Genomic DNA, 18,967 nt, shown 5'->3' with positions numbered 1-18,967 from the left:
ACATGAATGCCTCTCCTCTTCCTTCTTGCTAAATCATTTGAATTTAAAGATACGATGCCTGAACGTTTGGCGGCCATATTGCCATCATGAGGGGAAACGCAAGGAATTTCAGAACAGCCAATCCACAGCCCTAAAATGTTTCAGCTGCTGAATTCACCAACTCTGGGGTTGCCTATTTTCTACTCTTTTATAAGTGAAATAATAATATCCTCATTATTTAAGCCAATTGTTAACTCAAGAAGTTATTCTGCTACTTGCGGTAAAAAAAAAATTCTGTTTCAAAGGAAATAATCATTGTGTACTAAAGAGCTCACACATGCTACACACAGTGCAGCAGTGTGTCATATGATGAGCATCATCGTATCTTAAAGAAGATGTTGTCATATGAGAGAAAATAAAGAAGAGATGACCAGAATGGTGGAATTAGGAAAGTTGTCACAATGGAGACCATGGAAGGAATGTGGATGTTCGATCTAGAGAAGAGACAAACTGGAGGATGAAAAAAGTATCATCGGTTACTTAAAAACTTTCATGGACAAGGGGAAAAGCTGTTCTGAAGGACCACACAGATCAAATAAAACAATAAGTCCATTTTCTCTCTTCTCATTTCCATAGGTCCACTTTGAACAGGGAGAAGTGTGTGAAATGGGGACAGGACAGTAGAAGTGGAAAAAGGGAAACTCAGAGTTGCCACGATGGCTTAGCGAGAACCCAAAAGACTGATTCCTTGGATGAGATGGGTGCCAGAGGGAAGAGGCAACGAAAGAGCTTCTACATTATCTTTTTTATTTTGAATCAACATTATACATTATCAGACGCATTTACAAAGTGATGCATACCTCAAAAAAGATGGAGGGAATAAGGATAAATATAAGATACAGAGACAGAAATTAGAAGCAGATTTTGCGTTTGACAGGGAAGAACAAGATGCAAGAAAAGCAGATGCCCCTTTGTGTAAGATACTGTTCAAAGAACTGGGAGAGTTTGAAAGTAAATAAAGCATGGCTTCTGCTCTCAAGGAGCTCTCATCCCAGTGTAGGAAATCAAAGAAAAAGCCCAAAATATCCAATCTGACAGCCTTTGAACTGAAATCACCACTTCAAATCAGGAACACTTATATACATGGCCCTCTCTCTCTGGCCTTGGTTCTCCAGCAATACTACACCCTCCTCCTCTCAGCCACATCATTCGAATGACCTAAAGACTGTATTAGGAGAGTAGAATGGTCTGCAGGTTATCCAAGTGGTGTTTGATTGAAAAAGAAGAAGAAGAAGAAGAAGAAGAAGAAGAAGAAGAAGAAGAAAATATAAGAAGAAGGAGGAGGAGAGGAGGAGGAGGAGAGAGAGGAGGAGGATGAGGAGGAGGAGGAGAGGAGGAGGAGGAGGAGGAGGAGGAGGAAGAAGAAGAAGAAGAAGAAGAAGAAGAAGAAGAAGAAGAAGAAGAAGAAGAAGAAGAAGAAGAAGAAGAAGAAGAAGAAGTCCAAAGAAAATGTCCTCATTGGAACTACTTAGAGAGTGTTAAATGAGACCATTTCCTAAATACCACATGGAGAATGAGGCAAAGAAGCAAAGAGAAGGGAAAAATGTGACTGCTCCAGAGTTGTATGAAACGGTTGACCGTTCATCGCACATATTGATCCACTGACAATGAACCCTCTAGGTTTTCCCTTTGGTTGTGGGAGACCCAGGTTTCACATCCCACTCATATCTCCTGTCTCTAAATTGGGAGTCAGAAGAACTAGGTGCCTGGCCAAGCTCTGCCATTCACTTGCTGCTCATCACTGAGACAGTCATTTCTCTCCAAGTGCCCTCATTTGGAAAACGGTTTAATATAAAAATAATATATCCATTGTCAGTTTTATGACAATAAGATAAAAGTGTGAAAGTGTCTAACACAGTATCTGAAGAAGGAATAGGTATGTAGAAACATTAATTTAATCTTCATTGTCTCAGTGAATAAAAACTTCCTCCATTTTTTGCATGGCAAAACAAAAGTTCAGAAAGAAGATTTGTCATTTACATGCAACCTATTTAAAGTATACTCCCTGTTACAAATCACTAGTCGCCTGCCTAACCTCTTCATGGCTGCCTGCATCTCCTTGTTCCTCAGGGTGTAGATCATGGGGTTGAGCATGGGAGTCATGACTGTGTAGCTGATGGACACAGCCTTGTCCAATGGGAAGGGGGAGAAGGGCCGGGAGTAGATGTAGATGCAGGGAATAAAGATCATAGACACCACGATGATGTGGGTAGTGCAAGTAGATGCTGCCTTTCTCCTTGCCTTTCCTGAGTGGGACCTCAGCATCACCAGGATAACAGTGTAAGAGATCAGAAGGAGAACGAACCAGATAAGAACCAGCAACCCACCATTGGAGATCATAAGGAATTCTAGGAGGGAGGTGTCTGTGCAGGCAAGTCTCAACACTTGTGGAATGTCACAGTAAAAGTTATCCAAGACATTGGGACCACAAAAAGGCAATGGGAGCATCAGGGCCAGCTGCACAATGGAGTGGACAAAGCCCCCGACCCAGGTAGCCAGCACCAGCCCCACACACAATTGAGTGTTCATGATGGTGACATAGTGAAGGGGCTGGGAGATGGCTATGTACCGATCATAAGCCATGACCGAGAGAAAGAAGACAATTGCACCTCCCAAGAGGTGGAAGAAGAAGATCTGGGCCATGCAGCCCTGGTAGGAGATAGTCTTGGTCTCATGAAAGAAGTCCACCAGCATCTTTGGAGAAGTGACTGTAGAATAGCAGAGGTCTATGACAGCCAGATTTCGAAGCAGAAAGAACATGGGCATGTGGAGCCGAGAGTCAAACGTCACTGTGACAATGATGAGGAGGTTTCCCACAATGGTGGTGACATACACAAGTAGAAATACCAGGAACAGGAATTTCTGGAGCTCCTGGGTCTTTGAGAACCCTAAGAGGACAAACTCGGACACCCATGTGCTGTTTTCTGGTTCCATGAGATCTTCCTAAAATTCTGAAAGAATAACCTACAAAACAAAAATTATGAAATTTCAATCATTTTCCTTGGAGAGTCAGAGTTGAATGAAGTCACTGTTGATTTCCATTGTATGATGGAGCTTAGGACAGCCTTCCATTAAAATAATACGTTATCAAGGATTTCACAGAATTACCTCCCCAACCACACCCTATATTCTATTACAGGCATTAATGGGTGTTTTCCCTTTGTACCACGCTGTCCTTGTCCATGAGTTTCTTGTCTGATGCCTACCTGCTGAGCCCAACATTGTGCCTTGCGAACAACAGACTCTACAAATACAGTCAAACCAGTCAGTGAAGAACAAACATATCAGCAAATACCTGTGATCATCAATCTGGGGGCAAAAATCTTGAAAGTATGAAAAGTAGAGTAGTAGTCTTGAGTAAACAAATAGATGCTTCATCATGACAGAGGTTTGAGGAGCTTCTTATGGTTCGTTGTTGAAGGAAGAGAGGTGTGCACTACAAGAAATTATCATATGCAGATTCAGAGGCAAATGTGAAGAAAAACATGCAAATGATCCTAGTTGGAGTGAAGCTGAGATAATTAGTGCCTCTTAAACTTTTCTTCAGAAAAACTTCTCTACTGTCCTCTGTTGTCATGGGGCCATCTGCAGAGGGAACTCAATGCAGCCCAGGACAAATACAAAATTTCCATGAACTCTCATGTTTCATATTTTAAAATTTATATGAATTTTCTGTTGTACACATATCTCTTGACAACTTTGGGAGGTTTTTTAAAATTTAAGTATCACGGCTTGTAAAATTTTGCTAAGTCCAACGCGATACAGAAAATATAGGCTAGGGAAGACACATGTTTCTCTAGTTCGGCAAATCTAAAATCTAGAACACATTCATTTAAACACAAAACTGAGTTATCTGGTGTTAGAAGTCATTCTCTTGGGTTACACTTTTCCAAAATTTTTTTCTCAAATCGTTCAGGAAAATGTGCCCTGAGGCCCGACCCTGCAAAGAGAAAGATCTCTCCTCCCCAGCTCCCACCTGACAGATGGGAGGGACAGCAGTATTGCGCTGATGTTCTTTATACAAGGGAATTGCACAAACATATGTAAAAAGATTTCTATCAACTTCTGTAGACAAATATAAATCATAATTATCTCTAAAATTATGTTAATAATCACAATACTCTAAATACTGTCATGTTTACCTCCTCTAAAACTCACATTTATCCTCAATTATTTATGTAAAAATGATGTTCCAAGAGAGGCACTCTGTTTATTCTGTGGCATCACCAATTGCCAGCATAGGACCATTTGAAAAGCATCCCTATGGGCAACTGAGAACGCCTGCAAGCCTTTTGAAGGAAAATGATGTGATGAAACAGGGTTGAAAGGGCTCATCCCAGCCCACTAGGGCAGGAAGCACTGAGATAGGCAACGGTGGAGTAGACACTTCCTGGGCCAACAGAGAGGGTAATGTTTCTGTCTCTGGCTTTGTGACCTTGCTCTACCATGTCGTGTCAAGATTAGACTGCATGGGCAGCAGCTTAAATGGCATCGTTTAGTATGTTTGAGAAGGTCCCTGACTGGAAGCCCTTCACCCCCCACCCCAACCCTCACACTCAATCACACCCTAAAATGCCATCAGCATATCTTTATTATCTCAGTTTTTCTTTGTCTCTATTAAGATACAACTATCATATACTTTTATACACCTTTATCAGACATGCACACTGTACAACATCATACATAAGTCAATCGCCTAAAAGATATTTTCTCCTCTAGACCAAAATGTTTTCAAAAATGTTCCATGATACCTCCACACAGATGCCGAAGATGGCATCCTGGTAGGTCCTGGTGATCAAAGCCAAGGTCTTGTCCCGGGCCACCTGGTGACCCTCAAGGCCGAGTAGGTATTGCTGGTCTAGAAGGTGATGTTCGTGTCCTGGGAGGGCATCAACGTTTCTGGCAATTTTAGAAACAAGGTGAAGTACCTGACCTCGCTCTGTAAGTTGAAGAACACCTACCTATCCCGCAGCCCCTACCACTTCTGAGCCTCCAGCCGCATTGTTAGGCGGACTGTGTGAGGTGTGCTGCCCTACGAGACCAAACGGGGCCTGGCCTCCCTGGACTGCATCAAGGCTTGCTGCACCCCAGGACAAGAAAAATCTGGTTCCTGCCACCCTCAAGATTGTGCCTCTGAAGCTTATATTAAAATGCGCCTACTGAGGTCGCTGGCTCATGGACTCGGCTGGAAGTGTTGGCAGGTACAGCCACTCTGGAGGAACAGAGGAAGAAGGCCAAGATTCATCACCAGAAAACAAACAAACAAATGAAAATATACAACAACAACGACACCGCTTGTGAGGCTACAGAAATAGGACAAAAAGAAGAAGAAAATTGACAAGTGCACAGAGGTCCTCCAGACCCTGTGGACTCCAGGTCTGAACCCAGTAAAATTGACTTCTATTTCCTCAAAAAATATTTTCCTTGCTTCTTCATTGTCTACAGAAAGAATTCACGCTTCATGGGTTTTTGGGTGCTTCCACATAAACTGGGTCTTATCTTTCTTTGCCGACCCATCTGCCACTCGGCAGCAGTTGAAGTAGTCAAACTTTAATTGTACTTGTAGTAGTAATTGTTGTCATTGTTGTAGCAAATATTTATTGCATGTTTACTCTGTGCTAGGCCCTAGGCTGAACATTTTATAACCATTAGCCTGTTTAATTCTCATACATCATTCTCACACTTATAAAGTATAATAAGGACTATTAATTATCCCCCCTTTACAGATAAGTAGTCTCAGGCTTAAAGAGGTTAAATAATTTGCCCCAGGTCACACAGACAATAAGCAGCAAAGCTGGGACTCTGAACCAGGTTGGTGAGTCCCAGGATGGCATCCTAACCGCACTTCTCGTCTTACTTGCTCGCCCCTAAGAATCCTTGGCTTCGACAGACTGATGTCTACTTCAGTTCCTCAGGCCTCAATGCTTCTCATCAGGCCAGTGCCCAACCCGCATTGCTTTACCATCCTGTTCCTCTCCTTCAAGGCCCAAGGGTAATTAGCTTCTTCATACATTGCCACGTACTGGTAATTTTCCATAAGGATGGCTGTGTCACCTCACATGGGCTTGTAATGTCTGATATGTTTAGCACTATACAGTTCCTAGTGCACATATAACCTTTCTCATAGATGGTTCCCAAAAGAATGTTTGATAGCTTGATAGTGGATGGAAGGCTAGGATGGGCCAGACCACTGACACAGGTGGGAAGAGAGAGAGCAGTCACTCATGAAACAGTTCAGTTTCAGGCACCTTGAAGGGAACGCAAGCATCCTAATTCCCAGCATCGCCAGACTTAGGAACCTGAAGCATCATCTTATCATGGCCAGCATCCCTTCCACAAACTTATAAGAACCTTGGGAAATGATTCTCCCATCTACCTGCATAGAGCATAGATTTAGAGGGATTCTAGATGGGAAAGAAAACAGAGACATAAAGAGAGGACATGGACGTGTATGGGGTAAAGAAAGGTTCCGAACCCCTTTCTGTTGATGTTTAATCTTGTCTCCCATCTGTCTCGCTCTCAGGCAATCAGTCCGCACTGGATTAAGAGAGAGGAAGGGAAAAGGAACAAGTGTTCTCAAAAATGGGGGTGAATCTCGCCGGTGGTCATCTTGGGAGCATTAACAGCTTTTTTTAAACACAGGATTTAAGGAAGGATATGATGGAGGTATAGCAGTAGGGAAGGAATGAAAACCTGGAGAGGCAGCAGGCAGGAGAAGTGTGTGGAGGAATAAAAGAGGATTATAAGGGAAACATCAGAGGGTGGGAAGTGTGAGAAAGGCCTGGATTGTTTTCTCCTAGGCGTGGGAGGAAGCTGTAGTGTGCGTGTGGGAGGTGGGGGAGAAACCAGTGGTGTCTCCATTCTGCTCTCCCTCCTACCTTCTGATCTAAATCCCACTCAATACATTAGGCAATACAGACAAATGTCTTAATTCCAAATAAACCCAGCTGACCCCCAAATCACATTCCCCTTGCATTCTGGCCCAATGACTTTCCTATACCTTCTCTCCAACCCATGCTTATCGTACAATAGTCTTTGACAGGAGCCTTCCTAGTGCTGACGTGTCCATGGGAAGGACATGGGGACCATCACCTACCTCCAGCCCAATGTGGCCAAGTGGACTTAGAGCCTCCCATCTTCCAGGCCACCCTTCTCCTGAAGCTCCATTCTTCTCCTGGCCTGTCTCAGACCAAGATCACAGATAGGATTCACCTTAAAGGAAGAGACATTCCTCAGAGATCAAAACTTAGGCTTAAATTGTGAAATGAAGTTGGGCTCGGACTGCCAAGAGCAAGAGCAATGGGAGTTATTAAAAAGTATGTAAGCTGTTGCATCAGATGTGTCATTATAAACTCTTCAGGGGCACTGTTATTAGGACCAAATGAAGCAGGTTAAGAGCCTTAATGGAAATGAATTCTCGGGGAAGTTTACAGGAACCAGATCCCTTGAGGTCAGCATCATGTGCTCTGCAAGACTCCGCCCTCCCCTCCCGCCATTGTAGTTTCAAAAGTGAGTTATGTCCTAGGACATGGTCTAGATCACACCCTCTACAAGTAAACTCTGAAGCCTTTTCACATGTACAGTTCTTAAGGTGTCTCTCACCCCAACCTCTAATCTGTTCTTACTGCCATAGTGACCTTTCCAGAACTTCCAATACAATATTGAATAGCAGTAGTGAAATGGGCATCTTTTTCTTATTCCTGATCTTGAGAGAAGCTTTCAGTTTTTCACTACTGAGGATGATGTTAGCTGTGTGTTTTTCAAAAATGATTCCTTTTCATTCTTGTTTCTTTTTCTGGCTTTATTAAAATATAATAGACAATTAGTTCCTCGTATTTACATTGTATAATCCAATGAGTTTCTTCCAATTGTAATTGGCATACAATAATATATTAGTTTCAGTTGTACAGCATAGTGATTAGGGACCTATATAACTCACAAAGTGATCACTCCACTAAATCTAGTACTCCCTTTCCCCTTATATATTACAACATTGTTAACTATTTTCCTTATGCTACACCTTATATCTCCATGTCTATTTTGTAACTATCCATTTGTACTTCTTAATTCCTTTGCTCTTTTTTATCGTCCCCCCAAACCGCTTCCAGTCTACTATCCCTCAAAATATTCTCTGTATCTATGAGTCCATTTCCATTTTTGTTGTTGTTTATTTTGTTTTCAATTCCACATATACATGAAATCATGCAATATTTGTCTTTCTCTATATTACTTATTTCATTCAGTGCATTACCTTCTAGATCCATCGAGGCAATATCTTTTTCTATCTCTTTCATTTTAGTCTCTGTGTGTCTTTTAATCTAAAGTAAAACTTTTGTAGGCAGCATTTATAGGGGCCTTGTTTTCTTATCCATTCAGCCACTCTATCTTTTGGTTGGGGGCATTTAATTCTTTTCCATCTGAGGTACTTGTTGATAGGAATCTAGTCATTACCATTCTTTACTCATGTTTTTGATACATGTTCTTCTTCTGAAAGAAGTCCCTCTATCATTTCCTGTAATACTGGCTTGGTGTTGATAAATTTCTTTAGCCTATTTTTGTCTGGGAAGCTCTTTATCTGTCCTCCAACTCTAAACAATAGCTTTGCTGGCTAAAATTTCTTGGTTGTAGATCTTGGCTTTTCATCACGTTGAATATTTTGTGCCAAGCCCTTCTGTCCTGCACAGTTTCTTTTGAGAAATCAGCTGCCAGTCTTATGGGTGCTCCCTTGTAGGTAACTAACTTCTTTCCTCTTGCTGCTTTTAAGATTCTCTCTTTGTATTTAAGCTCTGACATTTTAATTATGATATGTCTTGGTGTGAACCTCTTTGGATTCCTCTTTCTTGAGACTCCCTGAGCTTTCTAGGCTTGTATGTCTATGTCTTTCACCAGGTTAGGGAAGTTTCCCATCATTATTTCTTCAAATAGCTCTTCAACTTCCTGTGATTTTTTTTTTTTTTTTTGGCCATTCTGATTGAGTGTCCTTGGCTTCCCCATACTCTATATCAGTGGTTCTATCCTCTTTTTTATCCACTCCATTTATTCCCTCTAATATATTCTTTATCTCAAATAATGTGTTCTTCATTTCTGACTCGTTCCCTTTTATAATTTCCTTTTCCATTTTTATGTTTTTTATCTCTTTGTTAAAGTTATCACTGAATTCATCTACACTTTCCCTAAGTTCATTGAGCATCTTTATAACCAGTGCTTTGACGTCTGCATCTGTTAGATGGCTTGACCCCATTATTTCTGGATCTCTGTTCTATTCTTGCATATGGTTTCTGCTCATTTGTCTTCCCATCTTGGCTGCATTTCTGTGTCTGTTTCTATGTATTAAGCAAAGCTCCTAAGTCTTCCAGTTTTCTTTGCATGGCTTTGCATAGTAGGTTTCCAGTGGCACAGTCCTGAGAGGGGTTCAGCTGCAGGCCAAGTTTAGCCCCAGCCTGTGTCCCCCTGGGGCCACCTGTTAAGATTCAGCAAGCAATCTACAGATGCTGTACTTATAGTTGCCTCAAGAAACCAAACCAGAAACTGATACCAGCTGCCACCAGTGGGAGTCTTGGTGCTGCTCAGCAAGGAGCACTGGACTTGCTGAGGACACACCTGGATGTGGCTTGGTGGGGCCACGAGTTGGGAAAAGCAGAGTTGCAGAGAATCCTCTGGGTGGAGTGACCTCTGTTATCCAGTTTGATGATATCTCAGCTATGGTGGTGCTGCATTGGTACACTGGGTTGGAAGGAGGGCTCAAAAGAACAATAGATACTGCTGGCACTTCTGCCTGGGGGAGAGCCTCTACTCCAACCCTCACTCTGACAACTCAATGTTCCCCTGTAAGTCCCTGGAGCCCCCGTCCAGCCAACCAGGCATCAGTGTTCAGAGCGACCAGGTCCATCACCGTGAAAGTCTGCTCGGCGACACAGCCCCTTTAAGAGGCATTTGCATCTGTCAACTGACACAGCCTCTGCCCCACTCAGTTGCTCGGGACTGGGCAGCCTTGGATATTCACCCTCACCTACTGTTGCAAGTTGATTAATTATTTCTTTCCCTAGTTGTAGTGTTTCTGTTTGCTTAGATCCCCAACTACTTTGCTCACTGTTTGCTCCATATTTCTGTCACAACTTTGATTTGGTTGCAGAGGGATGAACAAAACCTTTATCATCTATGCCATTTTTTCCTAGAACCTGCACATTTTGAATCCTGGTCCAGTGGGGTTACTGTTTAAGCAACTAGAAGAAGAAACTAACGACTAAACCAAAGCCAGAAGAAAAAAGGATATAATAAATATTAGAGACGAGATGACAGAAATAGTAAATAGAAAAATAATCAAAAGAATCAATGAAACTGAAAGTGACTTAAAAATAAAACAAAATCAGAACCGAGAGTGAGAACATTACTACCAGCCTTACAGAAATGAAAAGGTTTAGAATAGAATAATATGAGCAATCGCATGTCAATAAATTAGATACTCGATTAAATGGACAAATTCCTAGAAACACTCAAATTGCCAACAAATTTCCTTAAGAAGGAATAGAAAATCTCAACAGACCTATAACATGTAAAAATTGTATTAAAAAACTTCTCAGCATGAAAATCCCAAGACCATATGGTTTTACTGATTGAATCCTACCAAACATTTGAAGAAGCAACGGCAGTACTACTTAACTGTTTCCAAAGAATAGAAGCAACGGGAATGTTGTCTAACACATTGTGTAAGGTCAGCATTTCCCTGCTAACAGAGTCAAACTGAGACACCGCAGGAAAAGAAAACTACAGACCAACATTCTTCTATGTAAGGATGGAAAATACTCAAAAAATACTAGCAAATCAAAATCAACAGCATATTAACAGGTTTATACACCATGGACAAGTGGGTCTTAGCCCAGAAGTGCAAAGATAGTCCAGCATAAGAAAAATCAATGTACATAATACACATTAATAAAATGAAGAAACCCCCACATAATCATTTCAATAAATGTAGTTGCAGCATTTGAAAAACATCAACACCTTTTTATGACAAAAACACTCAATTAGGAATAGAGAGGAATCATTAATGAAAAACCCACAGCTAACATCATCCTCAATGGTGAAAAACTGAAAGCTTCTCTCAAGATCAGGAATAAGAAGAAGATGCCCATTTCACCACTACTATTCAATATTGTACTGGAAGTTCTAGCCAGATCAATTAAGCAAGAAACAGAAATAAAACACATCCATATTAGAAAGGAAGAAATAAAACTATATTTGCAGATGACATGATTCTATATATGGAAAATCCCATAGAATCCACAAAAAAACTATGAGAGAAAATAAGCATATTTGTGAATGTTCAAGGGTTCAAGATCAACACATAAACGTCAAGTGTGCTTCTATAAACAAGTATAAAATAATGATAAAAAGCATTTTAAAAAATTCCATTTATAATACCACAGTAAAATACCAAGAGGGTGAAAGAATTGTGCACGTGAAAATTATAAAGCATTGCTTAAAAAGTTAATGACGACCTAAATAAATGAAGACATCCCACGTTCATTGATCCGAAGGCTTACTAGTAAGAAAGCAATAATCTCCAAAGTGATCTGCAGATTTAATGCTATCTCTATCAAAATTTAAATGGCATTTTTTCTTTTGCAGAAATGGAATATCCAATTTTCGAATTCATATGTTATTACCAGGCACCCCAAATAGCCAAAACAACTTTGAAAAAGAAAAACAAAGTAGGAGGGCTCATATTTCCTAATTTCAAAACTTACTGCAAAGCTAGAGAAATTGAAGTAGTATGGTACCAGCATAAGGATAAACATATAGACCAATGGAATGGATTTTGGTCCAAAATAAACCAAAACATCTATGGCCAATTAATTTTATTTGCAATGGAGCCAGGGCCATACAATGGTGAGAGAACAGTCTCTTCAAAAAATGGCGGGACAACTGGGTGATCGCATGCAAAACAGTAAAGTTATATTAGAAGAAGTAAATCTCTGTGACCTCAAATTTGTCAATGGATTTTTATATTAGACACCAAAACGGTTAGCAGCAAAAGAAAAAAATAGATCCATATGACTTCATAAAACTAATACTTTAGTACATCAAAACGCTATCAAAAAAGAAAAAGAAAACCTACAGAATGGGAGAAAATATTATAAATCTCACATTACAATGATCTAATATCCAGAATATAAAAAAAACTCATAACCCCGCAACAAAAAGACAAACAACCCATTTAAAAATGGACAAAGACCTTGAGCAGACGTTTCTCCCAAGAATATACAAATGATCAACAAGCACATATTAATACAGTCAATACCATTGATCATTGAGATAATGCAAATTAAAACCACAACATTATACCAATTCACTCAATCTAGAATACTTAAAATAAAAAGACATATAATAAGAATTGCTGGTGATGATGTAGAGGAATCTACACTGCTATTGGTAATATAAAATGGTGCAGACACTGAAAAACAGACTGGCTGTTCCTTCAAAGGTTAAACATAGAGCTATCATGTGACCTCGTATTTCCACTGCTAGGTATACACCCAAGATAATTGAAAACATATATTCATACAAAAAGTTGTGTACAAATGTTATGGTAGCATTATTTATAATAATAAAAATGTAGAGACAACCCAAATGATCAAGAATTGATTAATGGATAAGCAAAAGTGGCATATTCATACAATGGAATATTATTCAGTCATAAAAAGGAATGAAATATTGATACATACTATAACACAGATGAACCTTGAAAATGTTATGCTAGAAAGAAGCAAGATGTAGAAGACCACATATTATATGGTTCCACTAGTATAAAATGTCCAGAATAGGGAAATCCATAGTGACAAAAAGTAGACTAATGGTTGCCAGGAGCTGGAGAGAGAACAGAATGGGTAGTGACTGCTAAAAAATACGAAGTTTTTTTTTGGAGTGATGAAAATGTTCTGGTGACAGTTACACAAGCTTGTGAATATCCAAGAACCCACTGAGCTGTGCTCTTCAAAATGGTGAATTTTATGGTATGTGAATAATATTTTGAGGGTAAACTTAGCCAATTTATTCTGGGAAGGTCAATAAGGTCCTGTAAGGAGAACAGATTAGAGGTTGAGGTGAGAGACACCTTAACAAATGTACATGTGAAAAAAGGCTTCAGAGTTTACTTGTAGAGGGCGTGACCTGGACCATGTCCTAGGACATAGCTCACTTTTGCAACTTATCCTGGTGGGAGGAGAGGGCGGAGCCTTGCAGAGCACATGGTGGTGACCTCAAGGGATATGGCTTCTGTAAACTTCCCGGAGAATTCATTTTCCATTAAGGCTCTTATCCTGCTTCATTTGGTCCTATGATCAGTGCCCCTGAAGAGTTTATAAATGGTACATCTGATGCAACAGCTCACAAACTTTTTAATAACTCCCATTGCTCTTGATTTCAGCAGCCTGAGCCCAACTTCATTTCACAATTTAAGCCTAAGTTTTGATCTCTGAGGAATGACCCTTCCTTTAAGGTGAATCCTATCTGTGATCTTGGTCTGAGACAGGCCAGGAGAAGAATGGAGCTTCAGGAGAAGGGTGGCCTGGAAGATGGGAGGCTCTAAGTCCACTTGGCCACATTGGGCTGGAGGTAGGTGATGGTCCCCATGTCCTTCCCATGAACACGTCAGCACTAGGAAGGCTCCTGTCAAAGACTATTGTACGATAAGCATGGGTTGGAGAGAAGGTATAGGAAAGTCATTGGGCCAGAATGCAAGGGGAATGTGATTTGGGGGTCAGCTGGGTTTATTTGGAATTAAGACATTTGTCTGTATTGCCTAATGTATTGAGTGGGATTTAGATCAGAAGGTAGGAGGGAGAGCAGAATGGAGACACCACTGGTTTCTCCCCCACCTCCCACACGCACACTACAGCTTCCTCCCACGCCTAGGAGAAAACAATCCAGGCCTTTCTCACACTTCCCACCCTCTGATGTTTCCCTTATAATCCTCTTTTATTCCTCCACACACTTCTCCTGCCTGCTGCCTCTCCAGGTTTTCATTCCTTCCCTACTGCTATACCTCCATCATATCCTTCCTTAAATCCTGTGTTTAAAAAAAGCTGTTAATGCTCCCAAGATGACCACCGGCGAGATTCACCCCCATTTTTGAGAACACTTGTTCCTTTTCCCTTCCTCTCTCTTAATCCAGTGCGGACTGATTGCCTGAGAGCGAGACAGATGGGAGACAAGATTAAATATCAACAGAAAGGGGTCTGGAATCCTTTCTTTACCCCATACACGTCCATGTCCTTTCTTTATGTCTCTGTTTTCTTTCCCATCTAGAATCCCTCTAAATCTATGCTCTATGCAGGTAGATGGAAGAATCATTTCCCAAGGTTCTTATAAGTTTGTGGAAGGGATGCTGGCCATGATAAGATGATGCTTCAGGTTCCTAAGTCTGGCGATGCTGGGAATTAGGATGCTTGCGTTCCCTTCAAGGTCCCTGAAACTGAACTGTTTCATGAGTGACTGCTCTCTCTCTTCCCACCTGTGTCAGTGGTCTGGCCCATCCTAGCCTTCCATCCACTATCAAGCTATCAAACATTCTTTTGGGAACTATCTATGAGAAAGGTTATATGTGCATTAGGAACTGTGTAGTGCTAAACATATCAGACATCACAAGCCCATGTGAGGTGACACAGCCATCCTTATGGAAAATGACCAGTACATGGCAATGTATGAAGAAGCTAATTACCCTTGGGCCTTGAAGGAGAGGAACAGGATGGCAAAGCAAGGCGGGTTGGGCACTGGCCTGATGAAAGACATTGAGGCCTGAGGAACTGAGGCGAATATCAGTCTGTCGAAGCCAAGGATTCTTAGGGGCGAGCAAGTAAGACGAGAAGTGCGGTTAGGATGCCATCCTGGGACTCACCAACCTGGTTCATCTCACATTACAATGTGAGAGGAGAAAATATCTTTTAGGAGATTGACTTATATATGATGTCGTACAGTGTACATCACTAATAAAAGTGTATACAAGGATATGATAATTGTATCTTAATAGGGACAAAAAACAGAGATAATATAGGTATGCTGATGGCATTATTGGGATCAATGACCAGCTTTGCTGCTTATTGTCTGTGTGACCTGGGGCAAATTATTTAACCTCTTTAAGCCTGAGACTACTTATCTGTAAAGGGGGGATAATTAATAGTACTTATTATACTTTATAAGTGTGAGAATGATGTATGAGAATTAAACAGGCTAATGCTTGCTTATAAAATGTTCGGCCTAGGGCCTAGCACAGAGTAAACATGCAATAAATATTTGCTACAACAATGACAACAATTACTACTACAAGTACAATTAAAGTTTGACTACTTCGACTGTTGCCGAGTGGCAGATGGGTCTGCAAAGAAAGATAAGACCCAGTTTATGTGGAAGCACCCAAAAACCCATGAAGTGTGAATTCTTTCTGTAGACAATGAAGAAGCAAGGAAAATGTTATTTGAGGAAATAGAAGTCGATTTTATTGGGTTCAGAGCAGGAGTGCACAGGGTCTGGAGGACCTCTGTGCACTTGTCAATTTTCTTCTTCTTTTGTCCTATTTCTGTAGCCACACGAGCAGTGTTGTTGTTGTTGTATGTTTTCATTTGTTTGTTTGTTTGTTTTCCGGTGATGAATCTTGGCCTTCTTCCTCTGTTCCTCCAGAGTGGCTGTACCTGCCAGTACTTCCAGCCGAGCCCATGAGCCAGCGACCTCAGTAGGCGCACTTTAATGTAAGCTTCAGAGGCACAATCTTGAGGGTGGCAGGAACCAGATTTTTCTTGTCCTGGGGTGCGGGGAGCCCTTCAGACACCTTGATGCAGTCCAGGGAGGCCAGGCCCCGTTTGGTCTCGTAGGGCAGCACACCTCACACAGTCCGCCAAATGATGCGGCTGGAGGCTCGGAAGTGGTAGGGGCTGCGGGATAGGTAGGTGTTCTTCAACTTGCAGAGCGAGGTCAGGTACTTCACCTTGTTTCTAAAATTGCCAGAAATCTTGATGCCCTCCCAGGACACGAACATCACCTTCCAGACCAGCAATACTTACTGGGCAACGAGGGTCACCAGGTGGCCCAGGATAAGACCTTGGCTTTTGATCACCAGGACCTACCGTATGCCATCTTCGGCATCTGTGTGGAAGTATCATGGAACATTTTTTGAAAACATTTTCGTCTAGAGGAGAAAATATCTTTTAGGAGATTGACTTATATATGATGTTCTACAGTGTACATCACTAATAAAAGTGTATAAAAGGATACGATAATTGTATCTTAATAGGGACAAAAAACAGAGATAATATAGGTATGCTGATGGCATTATTGGGAGCAATGATCAGGTGCGAGGGTTGGGGTTTGGGGTGATGGGTTAGCAGTCAAGGACCTTCTCAAAGAGACTAAACCATGACATTTAAGCTGCTGCCTATGCAGTCTAATCTCGACACTGCGTGGCAGAGCTGGGACACAAAGCCAGTGAGAAAACGTTACCCTCTCTGTTGGCCTAGGAAGTGTCTGCTCCACCCTTGCCTGTCTCAGCACTTTCTGCCTTAGTGGACTGGGATGAGCCCTTTTTAACCCTGTTTCGTCACATCATTTTCCTTCAAAATGCTTGCCAGGGTTCACAGTTGCCCACGGGGAAGCTGTTCAAACAGTCCTAAGCTGGAAGCTGGTGATGCCACAGAATAAACAGGGTGCCTCTTCTTGGACACTATTTTTACACAAATATTTGAGGATAAATGTGAGTTTTAGAGGAGGTAAACGTGGCAGTATTTTGAGTACTGTGATTCTTCATATGTAATTTTAGAGATAATTGTGATTTATATTTGTCTACAGAATTTGATAGAAATCTTTCTACATATGTTTGCACAATTCCCTTGTATAAAGAACATCAAGGCCCTCCCATCTGTCAGGTGGGAGTTGGGGAGGAGAGATCTTTCTCTTTGCAAGGTGAGGCCTCAGGGCACATTTTCCTGAACGATTAGGGAGAAGAGTTTTGGAAAAGAGTAACCCAAGGGAATGGGTTCTGAACCAAATAACTCAGTTTCGTGTTTAAACGAATGTGTTCTAGATTTTTGATTTGCCAAATAGAGAAACACGTGTCTTCTCGATCCTATATTTTCTATATCGCGTTGGACTTAGCAAAATTTTATAAGCGATGATATTTAAATTTTAAAAAGCCCATCCCAAAGATGTCTACAAATATGTATACAATAGAAAATTCATATAATTTTTAAATATGAAACATAAGAGATCAAAGAAATTTTATATATGTCCTGGGCTGTATTGAGTTCCTCTCGGATGGCCCCATGACAGCAGATGCCAGCAGAGAAATGCTTCTGTGGAAAAGTTGGAGAGTCATTAATCATCTCAGCTTCACTTCAGCCAGGATCATTTGCATATTTTTCTTCACATTTACCTCTGAATTTATATATGGCCATTTCTTGTAGGGCACACCTCTCTTCCTTCAACGATGAAGCATATGAAGCTCCTCAAACCTTTGTTGTGATGAGCATCTATTTGTTTACTTAAGATTACTAGTCTCTACTTTTCATACTCTCAAGATTTTTGCCCCCAGATTGATGATGTTTGTGGTCACAGATATTTGCTGACATGTTTATTCATTCATTGACTAATTTGGCTATATTTGTGGAGCCTTTGGTTCACAAGGCATGATGTTGGGAGCAGCAGATATGCAACAGACATGAAACCCTTGGACAAGGACAGTGTGGTACAAAGGGAAAAACACCCATTGATGCCTGTAAGACAATGTAGAGTGTGGTTAGGGAGGAAAGTCTGTGAGAGCCTTGAAAATGAATTATTTTCGTGGAAGGCTCTCCTAAGCTCCATCTTACAGTGGAACTCAACAATGACATCATTCAACTCCATCTTCACTCTCCAAGAAAAATGATTGAAGTTTTGTAAATTTTTTTTGTAGGTTTTTTTCTCGAAATGTTGGGAAGATCCCATGGAACCACAGAACATCACATGGGTGTCCGAGTTTGTCCTCTTAGGGTTCTCAAAGACCCAGGAGCTCCAGAAATTCCTGTTCCTGGTATTTCTACTTGTCTATGTCACCACCATTGTGGGAAACCTCCTCATCATTGTCACAGTGACGTTTGACTCCCGGCTCCACATGCCCATGTTTTTTCTGCTTCGAAATCTGGCTGTCATAGACCTCTGCTGTTCCACAGTCACTTCTCCAAAGATGCTGGTGGACTTCTTTCATGAGACCAAGACTATCTCCTACCAGGGCTGCATGGCCCAGATCTTCTTCTTCCACCTCTTGGGAGGTGCCACTGTCTTCTTTCTCTCGGTCATGGCTTATGATCGGTACATAGCCATCTCCCGGCCCCTTCACTATGTCACCATCATGAACACTCAATTGTGTGTGGGGCTGGTGCTGGCTGCCTGGGTCGGGGGCTTTGTCCACTCCATTGTGCAGCTGGCCCTGATGCTCCCATTGCCTTTTTGTGGTCCTAATGTCCTGGATAACTTTTACTGTGACATTCCACAAGTGTTGAGACTTGCCTGCACAGACACCTCCCTCCTAGAATTCCTTATGATCTCCAATGGTGGGGTGTTGGTTGTTATCTGGTTCCTTCTCCTTCTGATCTCTTACACTGTTATCCTGGTGATGCTGAGGTCCCACTCAGGAAAGGCAAGGAGAAAGGCAGCATCTACTTGCACTACCCACATCATCGTGGTGTCTATTATCTTTATTCCCAGTATCTACATCTACTCCCGGCCCTTCTCCCCCTTCTCATTGGACAAGGCTGTGTCCATCAGCTACACAGTCATGACTCCCATGCTCAACTCCATAATCTACACTCTGAGGAACAAGGAGATACAGGCAGCCATGAAGAGGTTAGGCAGGCGACTAGTGATTTGAAACAGGGAGTAAACTTTAAATAGGTTGCATGTAAAC

General features: G+C 41.4%; 2 protein-coding genes and 2 pseudogenes across 2 annotated transcripts; 2 read left to right on the top strand and 2 right to left on the bottom strand.

The window, feature by feature from the left end:
- Positions 1 to 1,799: 1,799 nt before the first annotated feature.
- On the bottom strand, positions 1,800 to 3,098 carry LOC120607107 (olfactory receptor 4D1-like). Its single transcript, XM_039868702.1, has one exon. The coding sequence runs from the start codon at positions 2,971 to 2,973 to the stop codon at positions 1,996 to 1,998; it is 978 nt and encodes a 325-aa protein (XP_039724636.1). The 5' UTR covers positions 2,974 to 3,098; the 3' UTR covers positions 1,800 to 1,995.
- Positions 3,099 to 3,221: 123 nt separating this feature from the next.
- Positions 3,222 to 10,069, top strand: LOC120607103 (60S ribosomal protein L13a-like; annotated as a pseudogene).
- A 5,603-nt stretch (positions 10,070 to 15,672) lies between these two features.
- LOC120607104 (60S ribosomal protein L13a-like) lies at positions 15,673 to 17,915 on the bottom strand (annotated as a pseudogene).
- An 87-nt stretch (positions 17,916 to 18,002) lies between these two features.
- Positions 18,003 to 18,967, top strand: LOC120607106 (olfactory receptor 4D1-like). Its single transcript, XM_039868701.1, has one exon. It carries the CDS (start codon positions 18,008 to 18,010, stop codon positions 18,929 to 18,931), a length of 924 nt encoding a protein of 307 aa, XP_039724635.1. The 5' UTR covers positions 18,003 to 18,007; the 3' UTR covers positions 18,932 to 18,967.

This window comes from Pteropus medius, unplaced genomic scaffold (genome assembly GCF_902729225.1).
Source record: "Pteropus medius unplaced genomic scaffold, Ma_sr-lr_union100, whole genome shotgun sequence".
Taxonomy (NCBI): Eukaryota; Metazoa; Chordata; class Mammalia; order Chiroptera; family Pteropodidae; genus Pteropus; species Pteropus medius.
This window is presented reverse-complemented; position numbering and strand designations above follow the sequence as displayed.

Bases quoted from the DNA above. Each gene is read 5' to 3' on its own strand.
- LOC120607106 (XM_039868701.1), top strand. From the start codon at position 18,008: ATGGAACCACAGAACATCACATGGGTGTCCGAGTTTGTCCTCTTAGGG.
- LOC120607107 (XM_039868702.1), bottom strand. From the start codon at position 2,973: ATGGAACCAGAAAACAGCACATGGGTGTCCGAGTTTGTCCTCTTAGGG.